The sequence below is a fragment of the Telmatherina bonti genome, assembly GCF_933228915.1.
Source record: "Telmatherina bonti genome assembly, chromosome: 4".
NCBI lineage: Eukaryota > Metazoa > Chordata > Actinopteri > Atheriniformes > Telmatherinidae > Telmatherina > Telmatherina bonti.
The window spans coordinates 39,073,397-39,085,684 of NC_136622.1; the positions used below are offsets into that span (position 1 = coordinate 39,073,397).

The 12,288-nt window shown below is 46.8% G+C and overlaps 1 protein-coding gene across 1 annotated transcript in view; it reads left to right on the forward strand.

The window, feature by feature from the left end:
• cacna1fb (calcium channel, voltage-dependent, L type, alpha 1F subunit) overlaps window positions 1-1,083 on the forward strand; it is a gene marked incomplete at its 3' end in the record, with an annotated part of 86,660 nt that extends 85,577 nt beyond the window's left edge. The window contains exons 47-50 of the mRNA XM_079238857.1: window positions 36-237; window positions 488-550; window positions 631-731; window positions 826-1,083. Coding sequence (XP_079094983.1) covers window positions 36-237; window positions 488-550; window positions 631-731; window positions 826-1,083 — 624 coding nt within the window. The remainder of the gene's footprint in view (window positions 1-35; window positions 238-487; window positions 551-630; window positions 732-825) is intronic.
• Window positions 1,084-12,288: the final 11,205 nt, after the last annotated feature.

Here is a 12,288-nt window from a genome sequence, read left to right on the forward strand (position 1 = left end):
AACACCCCCGCCCACTGTCTCCACCGCACACACAGCCGTTCAACAGCTACGACACCCACCGCTCCTCCGGTCGCTCCTTGGCCACCTCCTCGGCATCCTGGGCCAACCCATGTCCTCGCCGTGGTCGTCTCCTCTACGCTCCTCTCATCCTGGTGGAGGAGGAGGAGGGCAGCCCACCCTGGGGGGGAGGAGCAGGAGTAGGTGGGGTGGAAGGGAAGAAGGGAGGAGCAGGAAGAGGTGAGGAAACTCCCACAGATATTTCAAATTAAAATCCTCCAGGACCAGGAAGAGTTTTTAAATGGTCACAGCATGTTACGCCACCTGCTGGTCCGGAGAGTGGACCAGCGATCAGATGGATGACAAAGGGGTCAATGTGAGATCTTTCATGTTTCATCTTTCAAAAATCCTCCAAAGTCTTTCATCCAGCCCCACTTTTACTGTGAAAGGTCTGCAGGAAGTATAAGAAACTCCTTCTTCTGTCCAACAGGTGTGAGTGTGACAGGTGCAGCGCCGAGACCGGCCTGGTACGGAGATCCTGCCGAGACAGCAGGTGGGACAATGTCCGAGTGGGGGAGTCTGTCTTGAGGGGGTCTGAAGCGTCCTTAACATGTTCATGTGACTGTGTTGTAGCTCCGCCCCCTTACCGGGCATACACCACCCTCAGAGTTCCTACACAGCTTGGCTCGCAGTTTACGGAGAAACGAGGATCAGCTGACAGTCTGGTGGAGGCGGTGAGGAAACATGACTCACCACTGATTGCTAAGATGGTTTCCATGGAGACCAGCATCCCGTTCACATCCGGGTTTTGTTCTGGTCCTCTTACAGGTTCTGATCTCTGAAGGACTTGGTCTTTATGCTCGGGATCCAAAGTTTGTGGCGTTTGCTAAGCGAGAAATTGCAGACGCGTGTCACATGACGGTGGATGAGATGGAGTCCGCCGCCAGCGACCTGCTGGGCTCAGCAGGACATGGCTTCCTCAACAACACCGCCGACCCCGCTTTCTACAGCGACGAGGAGCCGATCCGGACAAGCCGGGACGAGGACGAGCTGGCTGATGAGATGACCTGTGTGACATCATTCTAAAGCCATGGACCAATCAGAAGGACTGCAGGAAGTGCAGCAGCAATGATGATGTCTGATAGGTCAAAGAAGGAGGTGGAGCTTAACTTGATCAATATGAGGAGACGGACATGACTCCAGATGTGGAGACGGGGAAGGAGAGGATGATGTCCGATGGAAAGAAGGCAGGATGAGAACTGATTCTATTCTATTCTATTCTATTCTATTCTATTCTATTCTATTCTCCAGTCACTTAACAGACTGTTTTATCCAGTCTGGTGGTGATTTAGTCTCACGTTGTCATGGTAACGCTAGTCGTCTTCCACTGGTGGAGCGTAGCTGTGGAGCGGGAGTGTAGGTCTGGATGAAGGAGTGAAGGTACACGGGAGATGTTTGACTTATTGTTTTGTAAACCAGAAGCAGAGCTCTGAATCTGATGCTCTGCAACTGGAAACCAGTGAAGAGCGATTAGCAGCAGAGTGACAGGAACCAGTTTGGGTTGGTTGAAGACCAGACGTGCTGCTGGTTCTGGATCATCTGCAGAGGTTTAACCAGCATGCAGGCAGACCTGCCAGTAGGGAACTGCAGTAATCCATGTGTGAGATGACCAGAGCCTGAACCAGAAGCTGAGTCGTGTCTTCTGTCAGGTACGACTGATTCTCTTGATGTTGTAGAGAGCATATCAGCAGGTACGGGCAACCAAGGCAACATGGACCTTAAAGGTCAGCTGGTCATCCACCATGACATCCAGATTCCAGGCAGCAGACGTAGGAACAAGTGTGATAGAGTCAAGCTTCACACGTATCTGTGGAGGTAAGGAAGGATTGGCTGGACAGACAATGAGCTCTGTCTTGGACAGATGGAGCTGAAGGTGGCGATCCTTCATCCATGCAGAGATATCAGCAAGACAAGCCACCAGGTTTATTTCTTTGTTTGTTATGTTTATCCAAAACCCAACTCAGGAACTGTTTTAAATTTACAGAAAACTGTTTAAATCTAAATCAGGAGACAAATCGACAAAAAAACCTTCAGACTGTAAAACTGGCCCAGATTCAGAGAAACAGAACCTCCTTATTACCAAGCAAGCAGAACCTGAAGCTAAAACCTGAACCTAATAGTGGATCCATTGTTCTTCTGAAAGTCGGAGGTTTTGAAGTTGCAGAACTTTCATCAAAATCTATTTCCAGTTTCAGTTTTTACCCTAGGCTCTGTTTTGTTAGGTCTTACATCACTTCCTGCTGGTGGAGGTCAGGTCTTACATCACTTCCTGCTGGTGGAGGTCAGGTCTTACATCACTTCCTGCTGGTGGAGGTCAGGTCTTACATCACTTCCTGCTGGTGGAGGTCAGGTCTTACATCACTTCCTGCTGGTGGAGGTCAGGTCTTACATCACTTCCTGCTGGTGGAGGTCAGGTCTTACATCACTTCCTGCTGGTGGAGGTCAGGTCTTACATCACTTCCTGCTGGTGGAGGTCAGGTCTTACATCACTTCCTGCTGGTGGAGGTCAGGTCTTACATCACTTCCTGCTGGTGGAGGTCAGGTCTTACATCACTTCCTGCTGGTGGAGGTCAGGTCTTACATCACTTCCTGCTGGTGGAGGTCAGGTCTTACATCACTTCCTGCTGGTGGAGGTCAGGTCTTACATCACTTCCTGCTGGTGGAGGTCAGGTCTTACATCACTTCCTGCTGGTGGAGGTCAGGTCTTACATCACTTCCTGCTGGTGGAGGTTAGGTCTTACATCACTTCCTGCTGGTGGAGGTCAGGTCTTACATCACTTCCTGCTGGTGGAGGTCAGGTCTTACATCACTTCCTGCTGGTGGAGGTCAGGTCTTACATCACTTCCTGCTGGTGGAGGTCAGGTCTTACATCACTTCCTGCTGGTGGAGGTTAGGTCTTACATCACTTCCTGCTGGTGGAGGTCAGGTCTTACATCACTTCCTGCTGGTGGAGGTCAGGTCTTACATCACTTCCTGCTGGTGGAGGTCAGGTCTTACATCACTTCCTGCTGGTGGAGGTCAGGTCTTACATCACTTCCTGCTGGTGGAGGTCAGGTCTTACATCACTTCCTGCTGGTGGAGGTCAGGTCTTACATCACTTCCTGCTGGTGGAGGTTAGGTCTTACATCACTTCCTGCTGGTGGAGGTCAGGTCTTACATCACTTCCTGCTGGTGGAGGTCAGGTCTTACATCACTTCCTGCTGGTGGAGGTCAGGTCTTACATCACTTCCTGCTGGTGGAGGTCAGGTCTTACATCACTTCCTGCTGGTGGAGGTCAGGTCTTACATCACTTCCTGCTGGTGGAGGTCAGGTCTTACATCACTTCCTGCTGGTGGAGGTCAGGTCTTACATCACTTCCTGCTGGTGGAGGTTAGGTCTTACATCACTTCCTGCTGGTGGAGGTCAGGTCTTACATCACTTCCTGCTGGTGGAGGTTAGGTCTTACATCACTTCCTGCTGGTGGAGGTCAGGTCTTACATCACTTCCTGCTGGTGGAGGTCAGGTCTTACATCACTTCCTGCTGGTGGAGGTCAGGTCTTACATCACTTCCTGCTGGTGGAGGTCAGGTCTTACATCACTTCCTGCTGGTGAGGCCTGTTCTGGTTTTTGCCGGTAAACAATCAGATCTTGGTTAAAGGAAGTCATGCTGAAGAACTAGACTGAGCTGCATGTCAGGTGATGAAAATGGACGAAACCAGGAAGAAAGACGGATTTTGTCTTTAACGAGTTAAGATCGCATCCTGACTGAGGTAGAGACTCCAGGCAACACAAAGTTTTCGGGTCTGAATGGATTGGTTTTGTTCTGGACTGACGGATCCACATGGGGACAGCGTCTCCTCCGAGGTTAAAATGTCCAGAGACTATTTTCATACTCGCTGCAGCTGATTTCTGCAGACAAAGTTTTTATGTTCCAGAAGGAGAAACTGTTTGTCCAGTTGGACATATTTATTCTCAGAACTGGATTTTTATTGGATTGTGTTTTTATTTCCTTCCAACACATCTGACTGTTTCCCAGCAGTTAAGGGCTTTTGATTCCTACACTTCCCTGAAAAACCTCTTCAGACCCTGAATTGCTGAGTCCAGCTAAGTCTGGCTGAGAACCAGATCTCCAATAAAGACCAGAAACGAAGAAACACCTTGTCCGTGTACTTCCTTGCAGCTGTTGGTGTCATCAGGGTTCTACTGATTCTAAAGTCTTAAATAAACAAATCTGCATTTAATACCTTAAAAATTTCTTAAATGAGAAAGTTTTAACTGTAAATTTTCTGTGGTAGATCTAAAATTTAGTTGACTTAAAGTTGTACGTTATATTTTACGTCGTAAGTGATGGTAGTAAACTAACTTCCTCCTGTCCCAATCCAAGCATTATGACTGTGGGGAGGAACGATGGGAATGATCCAAAGCATTTATTGATGCACTTCAGAAAGCAGCCTGTCAATAAGGATGATCATTTACTGCAGTCCACCATGGTCGTCGCGCTCGCTGACCATGGGACCAAGGGAGGGGGAGAGTGTGTATGGGGGTTAATCAGTGGGGGGGTTACGGTTGGAGGTAATGATAGTAAATGTGATTCTTTTAACTGAATCAACTTAAGATGAGTCACACACCAAAGTTAATCAAGTTTTAGAGTCAGTGAGTCGCTTACATATTGTGTGCACAAAATTCATCTACTTCCTTTTCTAAATGATTAAGTCAGTTTAAACGGATACTAGAAAATAATCCTCTGTAAAGAGATGACAGATAATAGATCTCGAAGGTGTAAAATTGATCTTTTGTTTTTTATCAACTCACATAAAATTAAAGATAAAATCGACTGTAAATGTAACATAGTTTCATTAAACATAAAAGTAAAGTACTGGAAATAGAAAAAACACAAGTTTTTATTTTTGATCATTAAGATTAATTTCCCAATATGACAAAAATTTATAAAATATATTATCTCAATTATTAATGTAATTCTAATTAGTGTGTATTAATCTCCACCCCTTCATTATATTATTAAAAGCAGCCCAGAAAGTAAAGTTATTCCTCATCTTCAGAATAAACAACAGAGAAAATGATTAAATATATATTTTCTTCCATCCATCCATCTTCTGCCGCTTATCTGGGGTCGGGTCGCGGGGGCAGCAGCCTAAGCAGGGAAGCCCAGACTTCCCTCTCTCCAGCCACATTTGCCAACTCTGCGGGGGGATCCCGAGGCGTTCCCAGGCCAGCCGAGAGATATAATCCCTCCAGCGGTCCTGGGTCTTCCCCGGGGTCTCCTCCCAGAGGGACGTGCCTGGAACACCTCACCAGGGAGGTCCAGGAGGCATCCTGACCAGATGCCCGAGCCACCTCAACTGGTTCCTCTCGATGCGGAGGAGCAGCGGCTCTACTCTGATCTCCTCCCGGATGACCGAGCTCCTCACCCTATCTCTAAGGGAGAGCCCGGCCACCCTGCGGAGGAAACCCATTTCCGCTGTTCAACTGTTTAGTTGACCTCATATAAGTTTTACTATAAAGTTTACTCGAGGGCAGCTTTAGGCAGGGAGAAGAGGAGGCAACGCCCCCTCAAGCAAACACTTTGCCTCTTCAAATCAAATATGTCAAAAATGCATAGACAACCTAAACTCTCTCCCCTCTGCACCGAGCGGCGTGCCGGTTGTACAGCTTTACATTGCAGGACCCTCCTCCTCCCAGTGAACAACCAATCAGCATTTAGTATGCAAATGGGTTGACAAGCAGCCTGATTGGTGGGTGTCAGGTTTGTCCTCTCGCTGGCTGAGCTGCTGCAGCAGGGAGTGAAGCTCTGTTAAACACCTCCTAGCGGTTTATATGGTGAGATCGGATCCTTAATAACTAATTAACAATAAATACAGTCGTATATAACATCTATATGTTCTGTCTACAGGGGATTGTTGCTGTTTTAAGTGTGTGAGTCTGTCAGTGTGAGCGTTGCTCCATCACACATGAGCACTGGACATGTGTGTCGGCTCTGAGCCAATCAGACGGAGGGAAAACAACCCTGTCAGGAAGCTCCGCCCAGCCTCTAGTTCTACATGCTGGTTTGAGGAGAATCCCACTAAGTTTTACTTCTTGTTTTCCTGACTCCCGCTGGTTCATCAGCTCATGTAGAGCTTCATGTCTGCATCCATTTTCTCTGAATAATGACCTTCTTGTGGAAAACAGATGTTGCTCAACAAATGTCCAAATGCAACGGACCTGTCCAGCATGTGGAACACCTGCAGAGTTCTGGGACAGACAAGCAGGAGACGGATGCTGTAGGGAAGGGAATGAGTTTCTAAAAATAAAAAGGAAAAACATTGAATGTACTGCTCTGTTTTTGTTGTTGATTTTTATATAAATGTGAGGTTTTTGTCCGAGGTTCTGCACCTTATTGTGTTCTGGAATTTGATGTTCTGTTCTGCTTTGGTTGTTTGTCATCGGCCGAACTCAGAGGGTCCAAAGTCGGCCCTGGAGGACCGGCGCTGGACACCCTGGCCAAACTGTTCCAGCTTAGTTTAATATTTTAGTTTATTGTTATCTGGATGTCTAATGAGACATTTGTTATATTGGTGTTGTTAAAACTTTGATGATTGATGTTTGTTAGTTTTTTCTTATTTTAATGTATCTATATTGTTTATATTCCCCCCTGATGGATGGCCACCACATTGTGGTCAGGGGGTTTGGTGCCTCAGTGACCCTCAGAGCTAAACCAGCAGGAGCTTTAGTTTCTAGTGGGACACCCAAGATGGACAGGTCTTTGGTTGGAGGCCTGACAACGTGCTATCTATTTCTTCAGTGTGTTGGACTCTACTAACAGTCCTGTTAAAAAAAAAAAAACACACTTATAAACAATAATAACAACAATAAGAGCTGAAGTATGTACACATCATCTCTACAGCCGGCCTTGGTGGAGTCATGCAGCGGATCTTCAGTCTGAGGGAGCCGTCTGGTGGATGAATAAGGTAGATACGCTTCCTTTTTCCGTCACTCATGAAGGAGAATCGCTCCTCTTCAGATGATGGGATAAAGTTGCACTTCTGTTATATTAGACCTGTTTGGACTGATGATGTTAACAAAGAGAAAATGAAACCAATTTTTTGAATCTGCAGATAAAAACAACCTACAGACCTTTAGACAAATATCCATTTGACCTACATTTTCTAAGGTACTTGAAAGCGTTGTGAATCCAACCCTTTGTGGACATGTTGGATGTTTTCCTCCACTTATCACAAGCGTTTCATACTTTTTATCCTGAAATTTTAGTCGTCAAACTGGAACATTATGGTGTCGGAAGTTACCTGTTTGGAAAGGAGAAATATCTTAATAGAACTCATAAAATCATTCATCAAACATCATCCATCATGTCCTTTTTGCTGATGATACAAATTTATATTTATTACAAAAAATCCCACAAAATCTAATAAACTGTGAATTAGATACAATGGTCAGCTGCTTCAAATGTAATAAATTCTCTTTAAGTCGAAATAAAACTAAACTGATCATATGTCCTTGAAACAGAACCAAAAGAAACAGACTGAAATAAGTGGAAGACCGACCGAGAACATCAGGTCGAACCACAACATGTGAATTATGAAAGGTCATGCAGGAAGTGGCAGATTCTGCGTCCTGCAGCTCATTTTAACGCTGCTGCTCATCAGAAAACATTCATTCCAACAATGTCTCTCCCCATGAAGGGAGTCGGTACCACATGAAGCCCGAGTGGCTCCGCTAACGACTGGAAGCACATGGCAAGTCAATAAAACCAGCAGCTGCCGCTCCGTCTGACATGTGAATGGGATTCTCTATGTTGAGCTAAGATGCATGTAGCTTCTGGTGAACTTGCGTGCACACACACACACACACACACACACACACACACCAATAATCACATCGTTTTAGGCGTTTTTAGCCCATTTTTGGTGGTGCTGAGCCTCCCTAGACCGAAGCAAAGCACCCATAAAATCTGATTTGTTTTTTCTTTTAGTGTATGCACTCTTTAAAATAAAAAACCAAACGGACTATAAAAGGGTAGAAACTATACACTACCTGGTTTAAAAAAGTCCTATTGTAACACCCCCCCCCCCCCCCCCCCCCCCCCCCCCCCCGCTGTAATGGTTTAATCTATAGTCCGACCTTCCCCGACTCAGACACACACACACACACACACACTGTTAAGTTTAAACCCTTAACATCTTAACATAATTATCATTAAATAAGCAGGAAGTCAGACATCATATTACTTGTATACATGGTAGTAGGCCAAGTGTTTTTCTTTTCTTTTTTTTTAGTTTCTCTCATTACTTTGGCCATCTTGCAAAGAAACACATGTGGCTATGCAGCACACAGAGTTATCCGTTAGATGGGGTGAATAGACCACAAATAAATGAACACAAGACCTCCAAAACACATTAGCACTTCAATTTGGATCTACTAAGGGAAAATCCTAAGCTCAACTTTTTCTACAGCGACCAACGACTCCGAACCACCAAGAGGAAATGTCCAGATACGGTTCTTCATGGCTCTTCTCCATGGCACAGGTCCCCCCGAGTCCACCGCCCTGTAAAACACAGTTAGATCGCTCTTCCAGTCCTCGATCCTCCACAGAGGAGAGGCTTCTCAGGTGTGCCACACAGTCGTTCCTGCCATGTTAGGTAAGACACTAGTCAGCGTCCTCCGTTTGGGCTGGGAACTGAAACACACGCTTCACATGCAATGCATGAGTCCAGGAAGATTTCCCTTCCAGTATTACAGCGGTGGGGGGGTTGCGAGTAAGACACGGAATGAACCTGCCCATCTTGGAGAAGCCCAACTTTTCCACTTGAGAACATGTACCAGGACTAAATCCCCCGGGGGCCAAAACCGATGGTTCCTGCAGAGGAGGAGAACAGACTGGCAGATCATTGCTTTTAACAACAGATTTATTCTTAAACATTTGTATCATCCAATCTGCTAATGTATTTTCTTGGTCGGCCTTAACTTCATCATCCCCAAACATTGGCAGTTTAAAAGCTCTTCCATACACAATTTCAAAGGGGGTTAATCCATTTCCATCCGTAGACGTGATACGCATATACAGTTTAACTAAGTCTAAACAGTCAACCCAACTACGTCCTGTGTGTTCCATTGTTTTACGTATCCTAAGTTTTATAGTATAATTTGTTCGTTCAACTAACCCTGCAGATTGTGGATGCTATGAACAGTGGTTCTTTAAGATGATTCCTAATTTAACAGCAATTTCAGAAATGACTTTACTTGTAAAATGAGACCCGCTGTCCGAAAAAAGTCGTTCAGGAATTCCATGTTGTGGAATTATGATCTTACATATGGCCTTCGCCGTATGTAAGCCTTCGGCCTTTGCTTTAAAAACATATCTAACACCACTATACAGTCAGGAAATATTAGTTATTTAGGTATAATAATCTCTCCAAGACTAACCGAATTAATAAAGTTAAATTATGATCAGCTAATAAAAACAATAGAGGATGATCTTTCAACTTTTTTTGTTTGTCTTGTCCAGCATTTAAGCAGCAGACTGATGTTCTGGATGTTCTGCTGAGCACATTTATTTTCCCAAGAGGAACTTTGTTTTGGATAATAGTTTGTATTCCAGAGTTTATGCTGCTGGACCGGAAAAGACAGAAAAGGGGCAGAAAGAGAACAGAAAAAACAAAAAGAGATCAATGCATACATGTATATGCACATACACACCCACCTACATAAATATGTATATACACACGCACACACATTATATATATATATATATATATATATATATATATATATATATATATATATATATATATATATATATATATATATATATATATATAAAATACAATTGAAAATTCTACACAGAACTCATTATACGGGACACAGGATGTTCAAGATGGGTCTGTTACACTCACATATCTGTCCACACTGTACTGACAACATGACTGACAGCTACTACCATGCCTTATGGTCTTGTCCACCTGTCCAGAGATTCTGGCTCCAGGTATGTAAAGATCTGTCAGACTGGTTTAAATGTAATATCCCTGCAAACCCCAAACTGTGCCTATTGAGTCACTTAGGTGAAAATAACAGGGTTTAATTTAGCAAAAGCAATCCTCAGCAGCCTGTGCATTGCAAAGAAAACTATCCTTGTGAACTGGAAAAGCAAACAGAATCTGTGTATCCAGCAGTTTAGAAATCTGTTATTAGATTACATCAGCATGGAAATGATGTCTGCCTCCTCAAAGGATCAGTCAGTTGGATTTCACTCTCTCTGGTCTCCTGTGATCAGCTCCATCACTTAGTGTAGGGGGGGGGGTGTGACCTCATCCCGCTCGGGGCTGGGGAGTGGCTGGGTGGCTCAGGTGGCTATGGGTCTGGGGTGGACCCCTGGACGGGGATCTTGGCTGCTTCATTGCTGGGGGGGCTAGGTTTCCAGACCTGGCGGGAGGCCTTGGGTTGATCAATGGTTGGAGTTGCCTTGCGGCGGGGGGGCGAGGTCGCTGGCGGGGGCTGGATCGGTGGGTATTGGCTCCGTGACGGGTGGCCGTGCCGCTGTGGGGGGGGCGGGGTGCGGGTCCTGGGCTCCGGTGCCCGGGGCTGTCCCCTGCTTCTCGGGGGTGGGGGGTCGGCCCTGCCGTGGGGGGGGGTTGGGCTGACCTGGACCTGCCGCTGCAGTGGGGGCGGGTCCGTGCCCTGGTGCCCGGCAGAGGGACCCGGGCCCAAGATAGTTGAGGATGGGGGGTGCCTGTGTATATATGGGGTGTGTATGGAGGAGTGTAGTGGTACATTAATGTATGGGGGGTAGGGGTGCGTGTATGTGGGAGTGGGGGGGTGCATGTGTATGTAGGTGTATAGGGGGGTGGAGGGTTGTGATGAGGAAGGGGGTAGGACTTCAGTGAGAGAAGTGGGGAGTTGTGGTGGTTTGTTCTAGTGTAGGTAGAATGAGAAGGGGTGTTTTGTGATGGGCAGGGGGGTGAGTGGGATGTAGGGTTTTGGAGGTGGACTAATCTTTTGGCCGTGTATCTGTTAGAATGGGTGTGTATGTGTATAGATGTATGTGTGGGTCTGTAGGTGTGTGTGTGTGTGTAGGTGTGTGTGTGTGTAGATGTGTGTGTATACCAGGCTGATGGTGAGGGGGTGTGAATGTGTTGGTGTGTAAAGGAGAAGGGAATACAACGTGTCTCTGGGTGGGGGCGTCTCCTAGGGGTGTGGGGGCGGTGGGCCCTTGGTCTGTCTCTCCTTCTCCCGCCCCTCCTCTTCTTTGCCCCCCCCCACTTTTGCATGTGGTTCGTTGGTGCCTTCTGGGGCCGGTGGCGGCTCCTTTATTGGGGTTGCTGAGGGCCCTGGTTGTTGGGGCAGCTGCCCTTGGCCTGTCCTGGCCTTCGGGGGCCCCGGGAATGGGGGACGTGCCTCGTGCCGCAGGTGGCTCATCTTCTTGAGGGAGGGGCGCTTCCCTCGGGACCTAAATCCCCGGACCCCCCTCCTTCCCTTCTTCCACCACACAGGCAGGGCGTTGGGAGGTGGACACGTTGATCTGGATGGTGAGAGAGGCCATCAAGGTGGTCTCCATCGCTGCACCCAGCATCGGTTCACCTCCCAGTTTTAATTACACTTAGTCAACATAACACAAAAAACACACACTGACAACACATGGACATATTTTGGGGGGCGGGCCATGCAGTGTGCGGTGGGCGGGGCTGCTTTGGTGGTCCCGCTCCCAACATGATGTGGTTACTTCTTCCCAATTTTAATTGCAAACACACACACTTCACAATCATTCATAAGCTGGGAGGGAGGGGGTGACGATGGGGTCCTGCCACGCCCCTATTTCTGGGTGCAGAGTTCTCCACCGGCCACTGGGTGTCACTAGAGGCTAGGGAAACAAGACATGGTTAAGCTAGCAGATGAAGTAGCCACGTTTACACCGTGTTCATGTCAAGACAGAGATGTTAACCTGTCCGGCTTATTTCCTGTAAGTCCGCTTATGTTTTACTACTGCTGCTAAGCTGATTCAAGTTTCTACGTCATGTATTAGGCATTTCTATGGTGAAATTGCCTTAGTTTACGCTCATACTGTTGTAATGTTACAGGGCTTCCTCATCGTTGTCATTAAAGTGGTCTGACATCGAGGAGTGTGTTTCTTCATGAGGAAGCCATGGTTGTTGTTAAGTGCTCGGTTCCTGGCTGCACCTTCGGTACGGATGATGTGTCTGAGGCCCTCGCCGTTGCCCTGCTGACGAATCACGGGCTCGC